The 26,276-nt window shown below is 38.4% G+C and overlaps 1 protein-coding gene across 4 annotated transcripts in view; it reads left to right on the top strand.

The window, feature by feature from the left end:
- Positions 1-26,276, top strand: part of Eda (ectodysplasin A) — a 435,364-nt gene that overhangs the window by 315,415 nt on the left and 93,673 nt on the right. For all 4 annotated transcript variants that reach the window (XM_055605108.1, XM_055605107.1, XM_055605106.1 and 1 more), the window contains exon 2: positions 7,832-7,937. In XM_055605108.1, the coding sequence (XP_055461083.1) occupies positions 7,832-7,937 (106 nt within the window). The remainder of the gene's footprint in view (positions 1-7,831; positions 7,938-26,276) is intronic.

The following is a 26,276-nucleotide window of genomic DNA, read 5'->3' as shown; positions in this document are numbered from 1 at the left end:
TCAGACACTTTGAAACAGTTAATATGTGAACAACTTCTTTTTCTGCCACCACCAGGATGTAAGAACGCACAAAATTTCATACCAGACCTCACACACAAGTTGTGCTTTAGAGGAAACCATGAAACATGAAGCCATGTCTGGGGTGTAACTGGCAATAGAGGGGAGGTTGTCCATTTACATTTGGAATCCTTTCATTCCCAGGAACACCGTTATATTATAATAATATACCCTTCTAGAATTTGGGTATATACAGATTCATATTCCAGCTGCAATTCAAGCAGTATGCAAATGGTCTCTAATCTAGGCAATGTGCATCTTACTGAAAGCACCATTCAAAACTACATTTTCTGCCTGTTTATTATTTTTACATGAGCTTAATTGGTGTTTTAATTAGATGTCAAACCTGTAGCAGCAAATTTGAAAGATCTGAAGAATATGTTGTAGGTGGGTGACTTGAAATCTGGTAGTTGACAACATGGTGACATTAGAAAGGAAACTTAAGAACTCAAAAAACAGCCACAGTGGAAACTGAGCTGCCTATCGGCTACATCTGAGCATAGGGTCTAGGTCCTCTCCATGCATGGTCCTTGGTTGATTCATCAGTCTCTGCAGGTCCCCCTCAACCCTGAATTTTTTGATCTGTTGATCTTGTGGAGCTCCTGCGAGGCAGCTCAGTCTCCATAGGGGTTACCTAGTGAAAGGAATAGGGGCGATCTTTGGGATGAAGTCAGTTGCCTGCTCTTTGATCATATTTCCCAGGCAGGGTGGTCTTACTAGGCCACAGAGAAAGAGGATTCAGACAGTCCTGATGAGACCTGATAGGCTTGTGTCAGATAGTAGGAGAAGCAGATCTCTCCTATCAGTGGACTAGGTAAGGGACATATACAGGATGATGAGGGAGGAAGGGTAGGACTGGGAGGAAATGAGGAAGGGGGCTACAGCTGGGATACAAAGTGAATAAATTATAATTAATAATAATAATTTTTAAAAGTATATTGCAAAAAAGAAAAATAGATAAATATTAAAAAAAAAAAACAGCCAGAGTGAAACACTGTTTTGTGTCTACCAGACTGAGTTAAATAAAGGTTAATGACATTGCTGAGTACTGGAGATACGGAAAACAGTGGGACTCCCATGCATTGTTGGTGGACACATAAATGCTGCTATAACTCTAGAAAGCGGTTTGGTACTTATCGTACAACTGAAAGGTCCCATTCTTAGATGTCTTTTCAAGAAAAATAAAGACATTTCTACACAAAACCTACCCATAAATGTTCCAGTTGGCTTTATTTGTTATAGCCACAACTGGAAATGACCCAGATGTACATCGCTAGGAGGATGCACTTAAAAAAAAGTGATAGCCCCTATCCTATGCTGTAAGCTCAAGAGACATCTTGTAAAGAGGGGTTGAAAGAACATGAGAGCCAGAGTGCTGGGAAACACTTTTCTGGACAGGACATGAATATAACACTCATGAACTCAGCATCTGCAGTTACCTATATAGTATTTGTATAACACTGGAACCATTAACATTCCAGCATGGGTGAGGGTCTGAGGCATAAGATGCCTTAGGAGCTATTGGAAGTTAATGGCTGCTGGAGTCATTTTTCTTCAGGGCTTTAGCCACTGGTAAGAAGCCCAGGTTTCATTAGTAACACCACACGCATGCATATGCAGGCAACTCTGATGAAGTTAGAAGAAATAAGGAAAAGAAAGACATAATTCTACGAAGGGGACATGTTGGGAAGAAGAGATTCAGAGGGAATGGGAAGACAATAAAAGAAGGAAATGGGGTACATATAATGAAAATACATTATATATGTATGAAGTTGTCAAGGAAAAAAACTTGAAAAATTTGAGGGACAGAGTCCTATAATAAGATGCTACTAATTATTAAAAGGAATGCTTATACATATAGCAACAGAAATTAATGCCATAGGCATATTGAATGAAAATTATGTTCACTCACATGTGAGACTTTAGTCTAGGATGGGAGAAACCAAACTGTGATGATATAAATCAGAACTGAAGTCAACCTGGGGCACAAGATGCTAAGAAGAACTGGAAGGGGTGCAAGGGAAAACATGCCTACTCAGGGAAATGTTCTTCTATGTCTTGAGCTGGGTAGAGATTACAAGAATGTGTACTTTTCTCAAACCCCTTGCTTTAAAATAACATTTTCATTATAGGTAAAATATATTTATAATTTTCATAAAGCAAAAATTATTTGGCAGGAAAAAGTCCTTCCCATGACCACCTGCTGTTGATCCAGCATAAATTCTTTAACATGATCTAATTCTATAATAGTTAATACCCCTTGTTCATTTCTAACCATTCCTCTCCACCTCCTACCACTTACTCTATGTTACTTGTAGTTTTAGAAATGGTATTCACTTTTCCCCTCTGAGACTTTAAATACAATGCTCTTTTCATTTGGAATTCCTTTTCCGTTTCCCACTTATCACTAAATCCTGACATCATTCAGGGCTCCTAATGCTGACATCTCCTATAAGAAGCCTCACTTATTAGCAGTCTGTATTAGGTGCTTCCTCTCTTGCCCCCAGATGATCTCAAGCTCCTTTTTAACAAAGCGTGTATTCATCTCTAATGTAATTATAATAACAAAAGCCCTTCAGGATTGTAGTAGACTGGGTTCATTTAGTGTACAAGCAAATAGGCCTTCACTTATTCTGCTAGCCTTGAAGTAAAACCAAATTCCATTCCAAATAGCCCAGGGCCTAGTACACAAAAGTTATAAAAAATAAAATAAAATAAATAAAAAACAAAAAACCTGTTCTATTCCAAGATTATTGGCAGTCTTTCTGGTTTGGGGATTTGATTTCAGTCTTTATTTTGTTTGTGTTTTTGATTCCTTGTTTGATTTCTAGACACAGTTTTATTAAGTAGCATGGCCTGGCCTTGGGTTTAGGATCTTTTGCTCCAGCCTCCAGAGTGCTGCAATTACAAATATGGGCCACAACACCTGGCATGACTGAGATTTTATTTTAAATGCCAATTTGATTTAATATTATTAATATTGTATTGGCCTATTTATAAAGTGGTTTAAGTGACATTTCTATGGGGCTAACCAGGTAGTTGTATGTCTGTTTTAACCAGTTATGAGTCTCTGCACTAACTGCTACCCACTGAAGCAAAGTTTCTCTGAGGGTTGAGAGCACCACTATTCTATAACTATAAATATACATATTTAGAAGGCAGTTTGATTGCATGTCCATTTAGCAAAACATCAAAATAGTAAGCTTTCCCCTAGAACCCGTGACTTCCCCAACAATGGGCTTTCGACTAGGCATGTAGTACCAGGCATGCATTTCCTCCTGTGAGGTAGGCCTCAAATCCCATCAAAAAGCAATTGGTTGCCCTCAACTATCGCACCGTTGGACATATCTTGTCTTAATGGTCAGTGTTGTTGCAGGCAGGGTCCACAGCTGGTGCTGGCTAAGATCTCTGATAAATTTTCTCCCTAAACTGCCTTCATAGCATCTTCCAACAGCTTGAATGCTAGTCAACAAGGAGGATGCTTCTAGCTCAGTTCCAACTTGATTTCTCTTTGTCTTCTAACCTAAGTGTATGCTGTCTTCAGCAGTAGGGTCTTACCCTCTAGTTCCAGTAGGTAACAAAGAACAGTGGCAATAGCCTGTATTATATTAGGAGAGTCTAGGAGCTCCCTGGAGAATGGCCTCCTCATGTGGGTCAACCTAAAGGTTTTAAAATGCAATGTGATTAATAATCCATAGGTTACATATATTCCTTTGTTGTTTGATATTTAGTAAATGGGTGTATCTTCCTAGATGACTGTACCTTAGGGTTACTGAATATAATTGTTTGATATAAACAATAAATCATGGGGATCTAAAGGAAGTTTGTATAAACTGTTAAGATTTCCTTGGGTACAGACCTTTATTTTTTTTCAACTAATAAATGCACCATACATGAAGATTCTGGAATTACTATTTTTTCCTGCTGACAATAAAATAAAAATGCATTCATTTTAAGATTTTAAAAATAGCAATATCTAACATTTATTGGGTATGTATTATATAAGATAGATGCTGTAATAATCCTACAACCCTTTTATGAGTAAAGTGTTATTCAGATGAGGAAATTAAAGCTTAAGAAATTTGTCCAAGGTTATGCAGGTGGTAAGTGGTAGAGTTAGGTTTAGAATCACCTCAAGTCTAAAACTCTGTCCACCTTGTCTCACCTCAAGTATATACTTGAACTATAATTATTATTATTAGGTGAAGCAGAACAATTTACATACAAAACATATTGTACTACTATAAGCAACGATTATAAGACAGCAAAGTTTTGTGCAGGGTGATAAATATGGATATATTTCCATCTTTCTACATGTAGACATCCAGTTAGACCAGCACCATTTGTTGAAGATGCTCTTTTTTTCCATTGTATGGTTTTGGCATCTTTGTCAAAAATCGGTGTCCATGAGTGATTTATTTCTGGGTCTTCTATTCAATTCCATTGACCCACCATTCTGTTTCTATGCCAGTACCATGCAGTTTTTAGTATTGTTGCTCTATAGTACAGCTTGAGATCAGGGATGGAGATACCTCCTGAAGATCTTTTACTGTAGAGAATTGTTTTAGCAATTCTGGGTCTCTTGTTGTTCTATATGAAGGTGAGAATTTTTCTTTCAACATCTGTAAAGAGTTGTGTTGGTAATTTGATGGGAATTGCATTGAATCTGTAGATTGCTTTTGGTAAGATGGCCATTTTTACTATGTTAATCCTGCCAAGCCATGAGCATGGGAGATCTTTCCATCTTCTGATATCTTCTTCTAATTCCTTCTTCAGAGACTTGAAATTTTTTTCATACAAGTCTTTGACTTGCTTGGTTAGGTTCACACCAAGGTACTTTATGTCCTTTGTGGATATTGTGAAGGGTGTTATTTCCCTAATTTCTTTCTCGGCCCTTTTGTCTTTTGTATACAGGAGGGCTACTGATTTTTTTGAGTTAATTTTGTATCCAGCCACTTTGCTGAAGGTGTTATTCAGCTGTTGAAGTTCCCTGGTAGAATTTTTGGGATCACTCAGGTATACTATCATATCATCTGCAAATAGTGATACTTTGACTTCTTCCTTTCCAATTTGTATCTTCTTGATCTTCTTTGTCTTATTGCTCTAGCAAGGACTTCAAGAACAATGTTGAAGAGATACAGAGAGAGTGGGCAGCCTTGCCTTGTCCCTGATTTCAGTGGAATTGATTTAATTTTCTCTCCATTGAATTTGATATTGGCTATAGGCTTGCTGTATATTGCCTTTACTATGTTCAGGTATGTGCCTTGTATCCCTGATATCTCCAAGACTTTAAACATGAGATCCTGAGACTTATGGGCAACCTTTGGGCAGAGTGCAGGGAATCTTAGGAAAGATGTGGGAAACAATATGATCTGGAGAGGATAGGAACTCCGCAAGGAGAGCAACAGAACCAAAAAATCTGAGCACAGGGGTCTTTCCTGAGACTGATACTCCAACCAAGGACTATGCATGGAGATAACCTAAGACCCCTGCACAGATGTAGCCCATGGCAGTTCAGTATCCAAGTGGGTTCCATTGTAATAGGAACAGGGACTGCCTCTGATATGAACTGATTGGCCCTCTCTTTAATTACCTCCCCCCTGAGGGGGAAGCAGCGTTACCAGGCCACAGAAGAAGACAGTGCAGCCACTCCTGATGAGACCTAATTGACTAGGATCAGAAGGAAGGAAAAGAAGACCTCCCCTATCAGTGGACTTGGGGAGGGGCATGCATGCAGAGGGTGGAGGAAGGGAGGGATTGGTTAGGGGAGGAGAGAGGGAACCACAGGAGGATACAAAGTGAATAAAGAAAAAAAAGACAGCAAAGGACAAAATATCAAAATGAATATTTTTTAACACAAGACACATTTCATTCAGATATATTATTGTATGAAAATTTAGTAGTTGAGTGAGAACAAGTTTAGGTTCTTCTTTTTATAATTTTAATTTTTTTCTTCATAGTTTATTCATTATATATCCTGATTATATATCCCTCTTCCTCAACTCCCTCCAGTCCCACTTTCCCTCCCTCTTCCTTCTATCCCCTTCCCCTAGTCCACTGAAAGGGGGAGTTCTCCACTATTGCCATCTGCCCATAGCTTGTTAAGTCTCATTAGGTCTACCTGGATCCTCTTCCTCTTTGGCCTAGGAAGGCCACATCACCGGGGGCAAGTGATCAAAGAGCAGTCAAGTGAGTTTATGATAGAGGCAGCCCCCGCTCTCCTCACTCAGAGCCCCACATGGAGACTCAGCTGCAAATAGGCCACATCTGAGCAGAGGGTCTAGGTCATCTCCATGCATGGTCCTTGGTTGATGCATAAGTCTCTCCAGGACCTCCTGGGCTCAGATCCTTTAATTTTGTTGGTCTCCTTGTGGGGCTTCTGTCCCTTCCATGTCCCTCTATCCTCACACTTCTATTCCTTTGTAAGACTTCCTGCTCTCTACTCAAAGTTTGACCCTGAGTCTCAGCATCTTGTTTGATCCCCTGTTGGGTGAATCCTTTTAAAGGACCTTGTATAGTAGGCTCCCATCCTGTTTCCTCCCTTCCACCGCTTCTGGTGTCTATCCTGTTTGCCATTCTGAATGAGATTTAAACATCCTCCCTAGAGTCCTCCTTAGTGTTTAGCTTCTTTAGCTCTGTAGATGGCTATCCTATATTATACAACTAATATCCGCTTATAAGTGAGTGTATACCAAGCCTGTCTTTTTGTTTCTGGATTACCTCACTCAGGATGACCTCTTCTACTTTCAACCATTTGCCTGGAGATTTCATGATTTCCTTGTTTTTAATAGCTGAGTAGTATTCCATTCTGTGGATGTACCACAATTTCTGTATCCATTCCTCCACTGAGGGACACTTAGCTTGTTCCAGATTCTGGCTATTGCAAATAAAGCTGCTGTGAACATAGTTGACCAAATGTCCTTATTGAATGGTGGGGCATCTTTTGGGTATATGCTCAAGAGTGGTATAGCTGGATCCTGAGATAGTCCTATTGCCAATTTTCTGAAAAAGCACCAGATTGATTTCTGAAGTGGTTGTACCAGTTTACACTCCCATCAGCAATGGAGGAGGGTTCCCCTTTCTCCACATAATCTCCAGCATGCGTTGTCACTTGAGTTTTTGATCTTAGTGATTCTGAACTGCCAAACAGAATAGGAAAACAATCAACTTTTGTATTTCAGTAAAATGCGTCTTCTAGACCATGTTCTGGTGGAGTTTGGGAAAGGCAGAGAATTTTTGTGTACTTCGTTATGAATTAACTCCCATAAGATAGTTGACATACAAAAAAAAAAATAGTTGACATACTGGCACCCCAGGATTAGATGCTCCTCACTTTAGAAACAAATTAAAAGCAGAGCATAAATAAGAATTTGATAAAATCAGATGTATATGATAATGAAGTCCATGGGGTAATAGAATATCCAAGGCTAGTTCCAGATAGCCATCAGTAATGTGGGAGGAAAATTAGAAGTTTATGGCAAACTCCAGAAGTTTGTAGACAAATGTAACCTAAGGGATTTATCATACAGCTACGCAGCAAAGAATAGAAAGGCTTCAGAGATTAACCAAAATTTCATACCTACGTGATTAGAATAGTAATGATTCCATGTTTAAAGTCATTTAAAAAGTGAAAGGAAAGAGTGACTCAGACTTTAGATATACTGAATTTTAGGTAAAGATAGAGCATCAATTGAAAACTAGTAGGTTGGCTTCTTATGTTGAATATAGCTAACTTGGGCCAATCTTTTAACACATCTACTTGTTAATTTTATAGATGACCCTCCTGAATTTCTTCTTTCCTGATGAAAAGACATATTCTGAAGAAGAAAGTAGGCGTGTTCGCCGCAATAAAAGAAGCAAAAGTGGTGAAGGACCAGATGGTAAGTCTACTCAAGTGATCCTTTATCACTCTGACTTACAAAATGTTAATAAAATACTCATTATAGCTCATGTATTATCCAAATATCACAGATTTTTTTCAGCCTACCCTGCTAATCAGTCCTTTAGTATACAAATAATAATAGAAGGATCCTTTATCCTCTAACTCCAGAGATCTTCAGTCTTTTTTCAGTATGTTTGGAGGCCCTCAGTATGTTTATATCCCTCAAGGTCATTCTCCTTACGGCCCTTCTCTTTCCTGGGGAAATACCATATCAGCTGTGTCTGCCAAGATAATTTGATCCTATTTTTTGAACTGATAGTGTTTAGCCATGGTGGTATTCATAGGATGCATTATTTTCAATGATAATTATAACAATTTTGGTATTTGTTAATATGTCCAAATCCAAACCAAAGCATGTAACATTTTACTCTGTAAGTTCCTTGAGGACAAGGATCCACTTCCTTTTGTATAAAACCTATAATCTGGCCTAATATTTGTCTCAATGTTGGTGTTGTAATGTAACTTTATAGTGTTTACTTGCCCATCAGCTAGGCAGTGATTCACCCATGAAAACCATTCCTGTTATGAGTGTGATAGCTTTGAGTTAACTAGTAGTACATTCAGTGGAATGACAAAATGTTGAAGTAGCTCCTGGGCAGGGTCTTTGAATCACTGTATTTCAATGTCACTCTCTCAATTGACATAACGGTACCCCTTTGGCTAAGAGGTTTATAGGATACATAGCTCTGAGCTGTTGAAAAGCCATCTGGATTCAAAGACAGTGTGTCTGGCTACATCTGCTGATGATATGTGTCTGTAGGGGGTTACAAAGCAATATGATTTTATAAAGATGAAATTGAGATTTTTTTTAGGCTATCATTTGTCAACGTGAATAAGGGACAATGATGGAAGCAGTTCCAGAAAGTGGAAGCAATTGAAGAGATGGGGCTAGTACTTCCTTAGAGTTAAGGATAAGGAGTACCAGGGGATCATGGAATTGTCTAATATATTCACCTTTCATTTAGGAGGCTACAGAACCATCTCTTTAGATGTGATGAGTGTCTCAATGAGTTAAAGGTGGCAAGCCAATCCAAGTCTTCTTTTTGAAAGCCATTCTTGTTATTCTGCCAAGTATGTACTGTGTATTTACTGAGTAAATAGAGGCAATTTATATCACAGTAGGATAGAAGCACTATAAGAATATCTGTGTTTATTTGTTTAATGTTTATATTCTTACTGCCTAGACAAAGACTTGGTACATAACAGACCTCAATACATATTGCTTGTTCCCCAGGGGTCTTTACTTCTAGTGTAGAGATAAACAAAAGCAATGTTTGTGGTGATAAGTGCTGTGAAGAAAAATATAGCAAAGAACCAGGAAGAGAGGGTAATGGAGTAGACTGTACTGTGACTGAAGGAGATCTCTGTAATAAAGGAGAAGGTGAGAACAGACCTGAGTGAAATGAAGGTGAGTCCAGTGGATTTTGGGGGAAGAAAGCAAACAAAGGTTTAAAAAAAAAAAAAACACCTCTGAAACAGATGATGCATGATATATTTTAGGAAGACCAGTGTGACTGGGACCAGAGTAAGAAAAAGAAATGAGATGAATGCAGACAATAAAATTCCAGCTTTGTTAGCCCAAGTAAAGGTCCTTTCTTTTCCTGCATGGAATGGAGAACTAGTGGATGAGTTTGAATAGAGGAATGACAGTCTCTGACTTATATTTTACCAGAATCCTTCTGACTTTTCTAATGAGAATCATTTCGAAAGAGCAGGAGCAGGCGAGCCTCAAAGGGGGGAAATATCCAGGGTTAGAATTGGGTGGAGGCAGTATAGTAAGAAGTGGTATGATTGTAGGAGGATTTTAAAGGAGTGACTAATAGGATTTTGAAGACAGAGAAGAGCCAAGAATGATCTTGAGAGTTTGAGATATAAAGAACTAAATGACTAGAATTACTGCCTCTGAGATGGAGAAGAAAAGAGAGGAGAAGTTTACAAATGTGTGGGGAAAAGAGAAATGAATTTAGAAATTAGACTAGTGGACAGAGGATATGGAAAGAAGAGGGAAGGTATCAGTGATTAATGTACTCAACGTTTATGACATACTTGAAAGAAATTGTCTTTCTGAAATGAATGACTATGTACAATGAATATTTATTAGTATTTTTAATTTAAAAGACCAAAACATAAAAGAATTTAGCTAGGTCTGTTAAATTTGTTATGTCTTTTTAAACTATCAGATCCATAATTCACTATAACTGTCTCAAGACAATGAATAAGTTCTGTTTTATGCAGATATAGAACTTCCCAGTAAAGAGTGACTCTAAGCCAGGTGTGGTGGTGCACACCTATAATCCCAGCATTCTGTGAGTTTGAGGCCACCATGGTCTACAAAGTGAATTCCAGTACAGCCAGGACAGAGAAATCCTGTCTCAAGAAAACAAAACAAAACAAAAAACAAACAAACGAAAATAAAAGAAGTGAGTCTATTACTAAGTAATTTTAAAGCATAGTTATTTGATATGTTACAATACAAATTTATATTATCTCAAGTTTTCCTTACCAGTTTCAAAGAAAAAAATGCCTTAAATAGTGATGAAAAAATTATTTGAAAAAGAAGATATTTTCAAAGCTCAAAAACAGGAATAAGGGTCAGCATCATGCCTCAGTAGGTAAAGATGCTTAATGCAAGCCTGACATTCTAAGTTCAGTTCCTAGGATCCAGATGGCAGAAGGAGAGAATCCACTCCTGCAAGTTATCTCTGACCTCCACATGTATCATAGAAGGCACATGCTTAGACACACACAGACAAACACAGCAACTCATTTAAAACACAGCAGGAAGCATCAGTTCTAAATTTGTACTTGTTTTGTAACCTATTGATATCCTCAGATTGAACCTTAATTCCCAAACTATTCTACTGTTATTTAATAAGCCTTCTATATAAAGGGAGTGAAAACATGAATGAGGCCACAGAGAAGCTTTGGTAAGGAGATGATAGATTTATAGCAACAGGTAAGGGTAAACCACAAATACAGTAATGTGGTGGGTTCCTAGAGTTTCATATAAGGTTGATAATATATCTCCCCAAAAGAGGGAATCTTAAGCTGAAAAAAAAAAAAAAACTTCCATAAGATAGACCTGTAGGCAAGTCTGTGATGTATTATTGATTAATGATTGATGTGGAAGGGTCTATTCTACTGTAGGCAGTTCCACTTTGTAGCTGGTGGTCCTAGGTTGTATAAGAAAGCAAGCTGAACAAGCCATGAAGAGCAAACCAGTAAACAGCATTCTTTCAGGACCTCTGGTGCAGTTCTTCCTTCCAGATTTCTGTACTGAATTCCTGCTCTGACTTCACTCAGAGATGGAGTGTGACCTGAGAGCTGTGAGAAAAAACTAAACCCTTTCCTCCCCAAGTTGCTTTGGTCATGATGTTTTATTATAGCAATAGAAACCATAACTAAGACACGGACTTTCCTCTTCCTTTGGTCTTTTACACTAGGTGGTTAGAAGCATAGCACAGGCATTCTATCTTGCTTTCAAAAGAAAACAGGGCCAACCAGGATGACTCAAAGGGCCATGCTGCCAAGCCTGATGACCTGAGTTCAGTGTTCTGAGCCAACATTTAGTAAAAGTAGAGGACTGACACCTGATATTTGTTGGCTTACCTTCACACATGTGTCATGGCACATGACACATGCACACACACACACACACACACACACACACACACACGTGTGCATGCTCACACACACAAACACACACAAATAAATAAATGTTGGTGATATAGAGCTGGCTTGACAGTTAAGAGAATTTCTGATTACTACAAGAGGACCTAAGGTTTAATTCCCAGTACCCACATTGGTCAGCTCACAACCTCATGTAATTCCTATTTCAGGTGATCTGACACCTTCTTCTGGCCTCTGATAGTACTTCCATGCATGCAGTCCACTACATACGCTCAGGCTCACATACATACACATAAAATTAATTATTAATTAATAATAAAAGTTAACTTTTCTTTAGAATAGACAGGAGCTAGCTCCAGGATTTATCAAGTATTTCTAACCTGCAATTTAAGATGCTTTTCCTCCATGTATTTATGTCTGTGTACAATCTGTGTGCAGTGCACATGGAGACCAGAGTGGTTGTCAGGTCCCACTGAAACTGGCATTATGGGTGGTTATTAGATGGCATGTAGGTCCTGGGATTAAACCCAGGCCGTCTGAACAAACAGCAAGTGCTAAGGCAGCTTTCGAACCCACAAATTAATTTCTTTTTATGTTCTACATAGCTGTGTCTCTAAATTAAATCCCTATCTTGTGAGTCAGCCAGAACTTCTTAAAGTATTTTCTGAGTTCATTTAGTTAATTATCTGAGGTGTTGGTGTCATTGTTTTTCTATAAGTAAAACATGATCAAGGACTGTTCATGGAGATAACCTAAGACCCCTGCACAGATGTAGCCCATGACAGTTCAGTATCCAAGTGGGTTACATTCTAATAGGAACAGGGACTGCCTCTGACATGAACTGATTGGCCTACTCTTTAACTGCCTCCCCCTGAGGGGGAAGCAACATTACCAGGCCACAGAAGAAGACATTGCAGCCACTCCTGATGAGACCTAATTGACTAGGATCAGAAGGAAGGAAAAGAAGACCTCCCCTATCAATGGACTTGGGGAGGGGCATGCATGCAGAGGGTGGAGGAAGGGAGGAATTGGGACAGGAGGAGGGAAGGAACCACAGGGGGGAAACAAAGTAAATAAAGTGTAATTAATAAAGAATAAAAAAATTAAAAAAAGAATTATCAAGGAGTTCCCATAGTTTACAAACACTGCTTAAAAAATCTGTTCTGTTTCTATAGGAGCAACCTCAGGAATGAATTAAAAATCTCAATATTGCTCCACAACCATATACCCACCGTATTCCTATCTTCATAGGAAAAAAAAGGGCAGTAATAGAAATATTACTTGACCAAGTTACAGTCTATGAATTCCAATCCTGATATAACCACTATATTACCTGCCCTATGATCTTTGAGAAGTCACATCCAACTGAGCTTTCATTTTCTTGTCTGTGAAACAGGGACAATGAACTTGGCTTAAGTCATGCAGTTACTGTATTGATCCAAAGTGCCAATGGATTTTTAAAAGAAAAAAAAAAACTTACAAAATTGCTAAATGCTGTTAGTATGTTCTTTCAAACATTGTCATTACTCTAGTAGTTTATAGTAAGTTATAACATTATAACTCACCAATGATGCTGCATTTTAGCAAAATGTTCTTTCTTTTCATTGGTGCTATTCAGTAAGATGGCCCATAGGAGCCATAGGGCGAAACTCTATAAGCTTCAGACTCTGACAACAAATGATTGATTTCCATGTCAGTTCCTCAATCTATCTGGTTGGTTTTGTCTGTATGTATATAATTATACATATGATATATAGGCCACATATATCATGTCATATATATAAATATATATGATAGAAACAGAGATAGAACTAGGTGTATATGTCTTGGAAATTTTTCTTCTTTAATATTTACTTTTTGACAGATCAAAGAAGTTAGTATTCTTTTCTGCTATCATAACTGAGTAAAATGGTAAATAAATTAAGATTGAAATGTATTCTTTGGTTTTTATTTCTTAAAAATAACAATGTAGGGTTGGAGAGATGCCTTAGCAGTTAAGAGCACTGACTACTCTGCCAGAGGTCCTGAGTTCAATTCCCAGCAACCATATGGCGGCTCACAACCATCTACAATGGCATCTGATTCCCTCTTCTGGTGTGTGTGAAAACTGAGCATTCATATACATAAAATAAATAAATAAATCTTAAAAAAATAACAATGTAATAGGGTATAGCAACTATTAAATTGATACAGCTGGACATGAAAGGCTATGGCATCAAAAACAGATGTTTTGTCTATACAATTGAATTAAAATTTGCCCTTATTCTAATATTGCCATTATATTTATTGCTTTTCAGTGATTCATCACTGGGCTACTGTCAAATGAGGAAAACTAAAATCATTTTGATAACGGATAGAGTTTCAGAGGCTTATTCACAGTTGAAATTTAAGTGTCTGAAAGCTTACCATGAGTGACTTGAAGAGGACTGTTGATTTCAGTTGTAGAATACCCAAGGTTGCCCGCTGTTCATAGCTGCTAACAGTTTAAGGGCCCACAGCAGAAGACTCTAGTAAGTGGTCTTATATAAAATAAGACACTAAGCAAGCCAAAACGTCTTAGCTTACTCATACTCCAAAATAGCCTTTAAAGCTACATTTTTCTTTGATAGAACTAGCCACACAGGAAATGATCACAAATAAGCCATCACAATTAACACTTGGTTAACAAGCACTTTTTGACTAACAACTATTTTAGAATATCTAGTAAGGCATTATTCTAGGCTCTGTAGTTGGTATAGCTATTAAACTCCTCTTCTTGTTACATATAGAATAAAATGAACTGAATATAAAATGTTAAAATTTAACTTGTCCCAGATTTCTGTTGTTTGCAGTTCCTAAAATTTATATTGATGCATAAAATCAAGTACACATACATGAAAGTAAAACTAAATGCCTATAAAGCCAAAGGGGACTGATAAGTGAAATAAGAGTTATTGGTAAACTATTAATGGCATTGGGATTAGAATCCAGGCGTAGAGAGAAGGTAGAGAAATGAGAGTCAGAGGACATGGTGGACAGAATATGTTCAACATACAGTATATGTTCATACACAAACCATAAAAGTGCATTGAAATATTTATAAAAGGTGAAGCTGCTTAAAAATATTCATTGGATTATTTTTTGGCAATGAGGAGGACTGAACCCAGGTCTTGTACATGCTAGACAAACACTCCACCACTGAGCCACAACTGTACTTCTTGTTCATAGACTGTTTATTATTATAAAAATAGTATGCATACATTGTAAAAAAAATCCTACATGTAACCAAGAGCCACACATTGTTGGCCTATGCCTATAGTTCCAGCTGTTTTTGGAGGCTATCATTCAAATGCAGGAGTTTTTAACCAGTTTAAATAACACAGCTAGACTCCATCTCAGATAAATAAATAAATGTTAATAAATATTTTAAGCAGTACAGAGTCAGGTAAAGTAAGCTGAGCATGTCATCCAACTATAGAGGTGCTATAAAGGTAATTTGTCTACCATTTGCCTGAAGGACACAACAGGCCCAGATATCCTGAGGTTCTCTAAAGATCCTTCGAGTCTATTTTCACTATAGCTGTTTGTTTCTCAGTACTAGGGAGATTTGTGATCTCTAAGACAAGAGACTTGGATTGTAATCCCAATGCCATGAATAGTTTACCAATAACTCTTAATTCACTTCTTTCACCTTAGTTTATTCTGAAGGGTTAGAACTAGTAGTTCCTAACTGAGATATAAGAGATTCAAAATCATGGAAAATTCTTTTCTAAGTAAATGCAACTCTAGAAATTTTAATAATGTATATCATGCTGAGAAAATTCTCGTGAGGTAAGTACTGTTCCTGATGAGAATTTATCAGATTCTTCAAATATATGGGGATATGAAAAAGATGCCAAATTACTATAACAGAAAGTCTATTTCCTTCCATTTCTGATACAGTTCTAATTCCTCCTGATTTCTATTTTAATCTATATTTTAATAATGTCCAGGCTAGTTTTAACCAATTAGATGGTGTCTGAACGATTAAACACTCAAAATTTCTATTTGGATGGCCAATGAGCCTTTTCATTAGCATCCATGAAGAGACTCACTAAGGAATAAGAGCATGCAAATGGCTTCAAGAAGTGAAGGATAAGAATGTTAATATGTCAGCTAAGTGGTGAAGTGTTTCTCTATAGCTCCTCAAAATATCGTAAACAGATGTAGATTTGTAGGCAGAAGGCATCTGTTAGCTCACCCTGCCTTGCTTTGGATTCTACTTCTGGTCCTCTCTGGCCTGAGAAGTTACAAAACTTCTATATTGTGGTGTTGTTGTCGTTGGTCAATTTAATGAATGTTTGTTAAGTACAGTGTTTATTGAACACTGCTGTGGGTACTAGGGACATAGTGGTGGATAAGATTAGCCCTTCAATCCCCTTCACCAAATTCACAGTAGATGATTATAATGTAGTGTATTAAGTGGCACAATGAGGTAAGCATAGGGTGTTATTAAGCACACTGATACCTAATCTAAATTTAGGAAGTCAGGGAAGGTGTCCTACCTGAGCTACAATCTGAAAAATGCCAAAGGTAGCCAAATGAAGACTTGAGGGAAGAGTGAACCCAGTAGAAAGAATATAAATGTTAAGAAGCTTTGAGTAAGTAGGGAACTTGAATCATTGAAGAAACTGAAAAAAATAATGTTGGCTGTGGCTCTGTTAAGATAGCCTTTATTATGTTGAAGTATGTTCCCTCTAATTCAACCTTCTTGGGTATGTTGAATTTTATCATCAAGGCATGTTGAATTTTATCAAAGACTGTTTCTGCACCTATGGAAAAAATAAGGTAGTTTTTGTCTTTAAGGCCATTTATATCATTTACTACATTTATTGACATATATTGAACCATCCCTGCATCTCTGAGATAAACCCAACTTTATTATGGTGGATGACCTTTTTGATATATGCCTATGTGCAACTTGCAAGTATGTTAATTGAAGATTTTTGCAAAACAATGTTCATGAGGAATATTAGCCTATAGTTTTCATTCTTTGTTGTACCTTTCCCTAATTTGGATATTGGATACCTCTGTGGGTGTTTGTCACTAGAGGCAACCAGTTCTCTCTCTCTCTCTATCTCTCACTCTCTCTGTCTTTCTCTCTCCCTCCGTCTCTCCCGCTCTCTCTCACCTGCCCCCTCTCTAGCTGTTGACCTTCTGTATTTCTTCATTTAGTTGTAGGACCATGTGAAATTTCCCCTACTGGCATTGACATGCCATTATGCTGGTCTTGTTTGGACAACCATATTGTTGAAAGTTCATGAGTATGTTTTCCCTGTCATGTCCAGGGACCATGATCTATCAATAATGCCCCAGGCCTCTGTCACTTACAGTTTGTCCACCCATCTCTTCCATGATTTTCCCTGAGCTTTAGGCTTTAGGGGCTGCGCTGCAGATGTAACAGTTGGTGTTGGGTACCCCACAATCACTTACTTTCTGAATTTTGACCACTTTTGTATCTCTGTAATAGTCTTCACCTACTACAAAAAGAAACGTCTTTGATGAGAGGCAAGAGTTAAACTTATCTGTGGGCACAAAGAATTATATTGGTCTAGGACACTGGTAGTAATAAGTTCTCTGGGTCTGTCATCTTTCCCGTTATGAGTAGTTAGCTAGATTTACAGTATCAGGCATGAACTCCTTCCTGTTGAGCAGGTCTTAAGTCTGATAAGAGAGCTGTTGGTTATCCCTAAGATAAAAGTGTGACTATTTCACCATTGTGGATATCTTGTGAGTCCAGTCATTGTTGTGCTTCATAAGCTATACAGAGGGAATTATTAAGGTTCATAAGCTTTACCAGGGGGATTATTATTTGCTTTTCTTCATTAGCAGCTTTTGTAGCACCTCCTGATATTGTCAAAGCCACTTCTCAGGGAAGAAGCTTCCAAGTCAGTTCCAGCTTGATTCCTGAAAGTTTGTATCTAAAGTGCATCTTGTCTTTAGCAGTTGAGCCCATCAAATTCTGAAAGGCAACCAAGGGCAACAGTAATAGCATATACTGTTGGGGGGGGGTCTTCTTAGCCTAGACACATACTCATACAAGAAAAGCTAAATGTACTCAGTAGGTTATATATTCGTGTGTGTGTGTGTGTGTGTGTGTGTGTGTGTGTGTGTGTGTACATGTAATGATAATAAAGAAAAGATCATGAATTTGAGAGGGAGTTGCTGAAGGAGAGATGGGGGTTTAGGTGTGATGTACATGTAATGCTCATGTACAAAATTCTCCAAAAATAAAACAGCCCTATTTCTTTAAAAATGAGTAAAAAGAAGTTTGTATGAGTTGAGTATAGGGCTATAAAGGGGAAGTGATGATAAATGAGCTGTCTAATATGAATAGATCATTCAGGACTTTGGAATCCATTTTATGGAGCTTAGAAATTCCTAAAGGCAATGGAGAAGCACAAGATCAATGCCAAGAATAGATTATATGCCTTGTGTCTTTAAATTCTAAATGCATATAATCTGATCCAGCAGGTCCACTAGATCTATTTCTAGATATACTCACACATAGAAAATCATTTCTCAACAAAGATGTTCTTTGCTGTACTATTTGTAATATACAGGACTGAAAATCACCTAAATGTCCATTACTTAGAAACTGGTTAAAATGTGAAAATCTGGGATATAATAGTGGTTATTTCTGGGAATGAAAATCAAGATTTGCAGCAAATGTAGGAGGAATCTGACTTAATGTCCATATTTTTCTATCTTTTCGTTTGTTAGCTTGCACCTCCAATAGTTTTAAAATTAAATAAAATTTAATTAAAAAATTAAAGCAGGCATGGCATGTCACTTTTCTTCCTAGAGCTAAACATATTGGCTACATCTTCATAATATAATAACATATACTAATTAAGAGATGGAAAATATGTTTTGGTAGAGAAAATATAGATTGTTACAAGCACTTTGTCTATCAATGAAATTAAGCATCAGAATAAATTGGCCTAGAACTCAAAAATGAGGATAATAGTGGACAGGTCTTGAATACAATGATGTCTCAGCAGCAAAAGGAAGAATTTTTAATAGCTATAGTAAATCAGGAAATGATTCCATTATGATATAGCCATACTATTGACTGTCTCACAACTATTAAAATGAATGGGTTAGAGTTCTATATGTGGAGCTGAAAGACTCACAGTGTTCTTTCTACTACTGGACTTTTTTAAAAAGCAAATTCCAGAGTTATGTGTATATGTTTCTATTTTCAGAAAAAAAAAGGAGAATATTTTAATCCATCAAAATGTTCACGTAAAAAAAAACGGTCGTAGAAGGAAGCGGCATTAAACAGAAAATACTGATAATTTCAGGTTGAAAGGGGTTGGGTGAAAATGAAATAGACTACGAAGTGATTATGCGGCTCTGTGTTATTTCAATTACAATGAACATATATACTACAATGTTAGGTAGAAACTTAATTAAAAGTGGATCAAGTAAAAAGAAAATGGACTGAAATGGGGCACACAAACAGAAAGGCCTCAGCGGGGTGCTGCTATATCACCACAGAGAGGGCTGAGAGTGAATAAAGAAGAGGAGCCGCAACGGAGCCTTGCGGGCAGATTCAGTTCGTAGACATGAGAGACTGGCCATGCGATTGAAAGAAGACAAAGATGGCAAGGAAGCCACCCAGGTTTCTGGCAAGGTGCTGAGATAATGACCAGGTGAGGAAGATGTGTGGTTTGAGACAGGTGGGAGTTCCAGTCACCTCTGAGAAATCGGAGAGAAAAACTGAGAAGTAGTCTTGAAATAGGCCTCTGAAGCTCGGGAACGATATGAAGGCTGGAACTACAGATGCAGAGATCACTAGTGTTAGAACTCTCTTAATTTCAATTGGTCTAAACTGGCTTATAATGTTTTTAAAGAAAACGAGGGGGATTTATTGGCTCATTTGACTGAAAAGACCTCAATGAAGCTGGCTTTGAACATTACTTTTAACCTTAGGGCTTAAATGATGTCATCAGGACCTTTTCATCTATGCTTTCTTTTTTACTGGCCTCCTTCTTCAGGCACGTTCTATCTATGAAATGGCAAAAATAGCTGTTAGCAGCTCTGAGTTTATCTTAACAATTTAGTAAACCCAGTGAAAAGAGTGTGCTCATCCATCTGGCTGAATTCAGTGAGAAAGATGTTGAAAACATTGGTGACAGTTGTTTTATAGAGAAGTTAACATATAAAAGTTCAGGATGAACCCAGATGAAGACATAGAAAATACCAAACAAAAATGAATGAGAAAGAGAGAACAAACCTGAAATTGATTAAATACCTACTATGTTATCATATTAATTATACCATATTAATATCATATATTAAATACCTAATGTGTTATCATAGTACTCCCAGGTACATCAAACTGAAGAAAACATGGTTTTTCAGTTCTGGAACCTTCAGTCTATAGAAAAGCAAATCTTACAAGCTTACCTTTGTTATAGGTCTCCAGCTTGTCTCAGAGATGCCCTCCTTTGGTTTCTCTTTTCTTTCCAAGCTCTCTGGTCTCCAGGTCCATTCTCCCCACATCTGACCCCCACTCTTCTTTCCCTCCCTACTCACTCTCCTTCCTGTTCCCTCTCTTCATCCACTTCTACTGCCTGTTGTTTCTCCTTCTGAGTGAGAATTAAGCATCCTCCCTTGGGTCCTCCTTATTACTTCTTTAGGTCTGTGAATTACTTCTTTGGCTCTATGAACTGTAGTATCCTTATCCTGTACTATATGAATAAAATCCGCTTATTAGTAATTACATACCAAATGTGTCTTTCCAGGTCTGAGTTACCTCACTCAGAATGATCTTTTCTAGTTCCATCCATTTGCCTGAAATTTTCATAGTTTCCCTATTTTTAATAGCTGAGTAGTAGTCCATTGTATAAATGTACCACAATTTCTGTATCCATTCCTCAGTTGAAGGATGTCTAAGTTGTTTCCAGTTCCTGGCTATTATGAATAAAGCTGCTATAAACATAGTTGATCAAATGTTCTTGTTCTATGGTAAAGCATCTTTTGGGTATATACCCAGGAGTAGTATAGCTAGGTCCTGAGGTACAGCTATTCCCAGTTGTCTGAGAAAATGCCAGATTGATTTCCAAAGTGGTTGTACAAATTTGCACTCCCACCAGCAATGGAGGAGGGTTCCCCTTTCTCCACATCCTCTCCAGCATGTGTTGCCACTTGAGTTTTTTACCTTAGCCATTCTAATGGGTGTAAAATGGAATCTCAGAGTCATTTTGATTTGCATTTCCCTGATGACTAAGGACATTGAGCATTTCCTTAAGTACTTCTCAGTCATTCAAATCTCCTTTGTTGAGAATTTTCTGTTTGGCTCTGTACTCCATTTTTAAATTGGATTATTTGGTTTGTTGGTATTTAATTTCTTGAATTCTTTTTATATTTTGTATATTAGCCCTTTGTCAGATGTAGGGTTGAAGATCTTTTCCTAATCTGTAGGCTGCCGGTTTGTTCTACTGACAGTGTCCTTTGCCTTACAAAAACAAAATGGAAAAAAAAAAAACAAAACAGAATAGCTAAAACAATCCTGTACAATAAAAGAACTTCTGGAAATATCTCCATCCCTGATTTCAAGCTGTACTATAGAGCATTAGTAATAAAAACGTCATGGTACTGGCACAGAAACAGACTGGTGGATCAATGGAATCAAATCAAAGACCCAGAAATAAACCCCTATACCTACAGACACGTGATTTTTGACAAAGGAGCCAAAAACATAATGAAAAAAAGGTAGCTCTTCCACAAAAGGTGCTTGTCTAACTAGATGTCTACATGTAGAAAAATGCAAAATGATCCGTATTCATCACCCTGAACCAAACTCAGGTTCAATAGGATCTAAGGCCTCAACATAAAACCAGATACACTAAATCTATTAGATGAAAAAGTGGGGAAGAGACTTGAACTCATTGGCACAGGAGACAACTTCCTTAACAGAACACCAGCAGCTCAGGCTCTAATATCAACAATTAATAAATGAAATCTCGTGAAAATAAAGGCAATACTTAATCATAATTCATTTGTTGTTCAAGACTCTCAATTTAGAAGACATAGAAAGATCCTATATCATTAACGTGGTCACAAATATAGACAGAGCTTTGGATGCTTTGCCATAGCTTTGTAAAAGTTGTCTGCATTCTACCACTGTCTCCATTATACAGTCAGTTTCTTTAATGACCCTTGTGCTGTGGCTTAATAGAGCAGTTGTTTATGGGTCCATCCACACTGAATTCTATATATTCTAAGCCACTGGTCAAAACATCCCATGCTTTGTCTGGTGGTATTCTAGAAGAAAGTGACTTCATACATATCTGTTATCCTTGTAGCGAAACAAGTCATGGTCCTGGCCTGCTGCCAGAAAGTTCATAGTGTCATCTTTATAGATGAAATTCCACACATCGTTATAGTTTGCCAGAAGAGCAGGAAAAAAGACTGACTTGGTAATTTGCTATATTTTGATCCTAATGTGCTTAAAAATATGACTTTTTAAAAAGGAAATCTGAAAAGAATGTGTTTCGCATGGTAGCCTCGTGGTAACTCCTGAGAGGATGTTCAGTTTTCGTAAGTATAGCAATTTGATTCTCTCCTTGAATTTCAGGTTTTGTCTTTTAAAAAATAAACTACATTGTTAACACACAGACATTGCAATCACGAAGTCACAGCAGTTGCAGATACCTACACTGGGTCTGCATAAGAATGGGCCCATCAACAGACAGGCATGGATAGAGGAGAGACTATGGGTGGCCCTACCCCTCACTGATGAACTTTATGCTACAAATAGATTCAGGGAGAGTCGGAATCATTGATTTCAGTTGTGTATTCACTGATGATTCCACAGGCTACGAAGGATAATTCCAATTCAATGGTCACACCAAAGATATGGTTAAGCTAAATGAGTCCCTAAACAAACAAAAGTCATGATTATGGGAGAGGGATAGGTAGAGAGGAAGGAAGACTGGTAGGATAGGAACAAGTTAAGACAGGATAGAGGAGGGGCGGAGCCAAGATGGCGACTAGCACACACAGTTTCCAAGCTGTGGAAGAGATAAAGTTCTGAGTTGATGAGTGGAAGAACTTCTGAAGCCAGGGAAACAACGGAGAGACTTTCTAAACAACAGGGAACATCGCAGGAGGTGAAAACCTTGGTCTCCCGTCACCCAAGGACTTGTTTGGGGAAGGTGAGAAACGATCCTTTGATCTCTCGGCACTCCCCTCCCCCAGACCTCCCTCCTCCTCGGCACAGCGGACTCGCCTTTCTCAGCGCAGACCTAACTGCCTGGGGCCTGCAGCCACTGAGGCTGAGCCCCAAGCCCTTTATCGGCAAAGGCCAGCAGTACTGTGTCTCGGAGCCCCAGATTCGCGTGGAGGCTGCACCATCCTTCCAGGGCCCGAGTCTGCTAGACGCCATACTAGCTCCGCAGGATCATGATCACTGACGGTATCCCACAGTGACAGAGAATACGCTATATACTCACCAAAACCAGACAGAAACGCCATACAAGCTAGACACACCAGGTGCTGGGCCTCCGAAGCTTGGAGAGCACAGTGAAGAGACCCCAGGACTTCCCAGAAAGCATCTGGACTAGCAACCCAGTCTCCAGTTACAGCAGGACTTTCTAACCTGGCAGCGGAGCAGCACTGAGCTGGCGGGGCACATCAGCCCTCCAGTTTAAGACTAACCAGGGCCAAACCAGAGAACAGAAAGGCTGGTTACCCCGATTCCCACTGACGTGACCACCCTGAAATCTCCAGCTGCAGCAAGACCTCATAACCTGGCAGTGATAGCAGCACGGGACTGGCGGAGCACATCAAAGAAGCAGGGCCAAACCAGAGAGCAGAGAGCCCAGATACGCCGATCTCTGCCAAGTGTCCTGCCTGTAAGTGAGTGCACCCTTGAGAATCTGCAGCTCCACTGATCCTGGGTTCTTCTAAAACAGAAGCCAGGCATCGAACCCCCTCCCACCCATATACCCACTTTGGGAAACAGAGGGGCACTTGGAACATTGAAGTTCCTGCTCTGAGGGTCTAATTGAGGAGTTAAGGCAGTTAATGCCAGAAATTGCGCTGCAATCATCACTAGCGCCTGCGACATATACATTGCAAAGCCCCTCCCACACACTCAAGGGTTCAACATTAGCCATCACTCTGTCCCTCGAGACACACGCCCACACCCACTTACACACACACACACATATACACACGCACGCATGCTTGCATTTGCCTCTGTTTGCGCCTGCGTACTTTCCTCCCACAGGTACAGCTAGTCCTCAGCATACGCTAAGGACACGGGACCTCTCTCAACTTCCTGAAGAATTCTCCAGACTCGAGAGAGAGACAGTACCAGTCTGATCGGCAGAATCCAAAAACAAACAGGGAAGGTCTCAGATAAGCCAATGGCCAGGGGTAGGCGAAAGAACACTTCCAACATAAATCAGGACATCATGACTTCACCAGCAAACCCCAAAATCGATGGATACTCCAATTCATCAGAAGCACAGGAAAATGACCTTAAAGCCATGCTTGCTCAATTATTTGAGGCTCATAAGGAGGAAATGAACAAATCTTTCAAAGAGTTGGCCAGTCAACTGGAGGTAAAGAAAGAAGAAATAGACAAAACCCTTAAAGAAACACAGGCAAACATAGCCAAACAAATAGAGGCACAAGTAGAGAAAAAATTAGTGGCATACAAAAAGGAAATGAACAAAGAAATAGAGTCCATCGTAGAGAGACAGGAATCCAAATTCAAACACATAAAAGAAATGGTGCAAGGCATGAAAACAGAATTAGAATCAATAAAGAAAACACAAAATGAGAAAACTCTTGAGCTGGAGAACTTGGAGAAAAGATCAGGAACCACAAAAGTAAGCATCACCAACAGAATACAAGAGATGGAAGAGAGAATCTCTGGAGCTGAAGATACACTTGCAGAAATTGATACTTCTCTCAAAGAAAAAGTAAAATCAGAAAAATTCCAATCACAAAATATCCAAGAAATCAAGGATGCTATGAAAAGACAAAATCTAAGAATAATAGGAATTGATGAAAAAGAAGACTCCAGGCTCCAAGGTCCAGAAAATATTTTCAAAAAAATCATAGAAGAAAATTTTCCCAACTTAAAGAAAGAGATGTCCATAAATATACAAGAGGCCTACAGAACACCAAATAGACTAGACCAGAAAAGAAACACATCACGTCACATCATAGTCAAAACACTAAATCTACAGAACAAAGAAAAGATATTAAAAGCAGCAAGGGAAAAAGGCCAAGTAACATATGAAGGTAGACCTATCAGAATCACACCAGACTTCTCATCAGAAACTATGAAAGCCAGAAGGGCCTGGGCAAGCATCATGGAGACTCTAAGAGATCACAAATGTCAACCGAGACTACTATACCCTGCAAAGCTTTCAATCAACATAGATGGAGAAAACAAAATATTCCATGACAAAACTAAATTTACGCAATATCTATACAGCAAACCAACCCTACAGAAGATACTAGAAGGAAAACTCCAATCCAACGAAAACGAATTCACCCAAGAAAACAGGGCGTACAGATAATATCCCAACAAAAAGGAAAAGAAAACAAGCAATGAAACAAGGTAAGATCATCGACTCCATTACAAAAGGAACTAACATGCATTGGTCAATATTATCTATCAATATTAATGGACTCAACTCACCAATAAAAAGACACAGGCTAACAGAATGGTTACAGAAACAGGACCCAACATTCTGTTGCATCCAAGAAACACACCTATGCAACAAAGATAAACACTACCTCAGAGTAAAGGGCTGGAAAAATGTTTTTCAAGCAAATGGTTCCAGAAAACAAGCTGGAGTAGCCATCCTAATATCTAATAAAATAGACTTTCAACCCAAGTTAATCAAAAAAGATAAGGAGGGCCACTATATTCTCATCAAAGGAAAAATCCAACAAGAGGACATCACAATTTTGAATATCTATGCCCCAAATACAAGAGCACCTACATTCGTAAATGAAACAATATTAAAGCTTAAATCATACATTGATCCTAATACCTTAATAGTGGGAGACTTCAACACCCCACTCTCATCAAGGGACATATCAACCAGACAGACACCAAATAGGGAAATAAAAACACTCACAGAATCCCTAAATCAAATGGACCTAATAGATGTCTACAGATCTTTTCACCCAAACTCAAAAGAGTACAACTTCTTTTCAGCACCACATGGAACCTTCTCCAAAATAGACCATATAGTTGGTCACAAAGCAAGCCTCAACAGATACAAAAGGATTGAAATAATCCCTTGTATACTATCTGACCACCATGGACTAAAGCTGGACATCAACAACAGAAACAACAAAAAGCCAACACGCACATGGAAACTGAACAACTTACTACTCAATGACAGCTGGGTCAAGGAAGAAATAAAGAAAGAAATTAAAGACTTTCTAGAATTCAATGAAAATGAAGGTACAACATACCCAAATTTATGGGACACATTGAAAGCAGTGCTCAGAGGAAAATTTATACCACTAAGTGCCTACAAGAAGAATTCCGTAACATCACATACAAACAACTTAATGGCCCAACTGAAAAACCTAGAAAAAAAAAGAAGCAGATACACCCAAGAGGAGCAGACGGCTGGAAATA

The sequence above is a fragment of the Psammomys obesus genome, unplaced genomic scaffold (genome assembly GCF_907164565.1).
Source record: "Psammomys obesus unplaced genomic scaffold, mPsaObe1.curated_primary_1811, whole genome shotgun sequence".
Lineage (NCBI taxonomy): Eukaryota > Metazoa > Chordata > Mammalia > Rodentia > Muridae > Psammomys > Psammomys obesus.
Note: the sequence above shows the minus strand (reverse complement) of the source record. Positions and strands in the feature narration are given on the sequence as shown.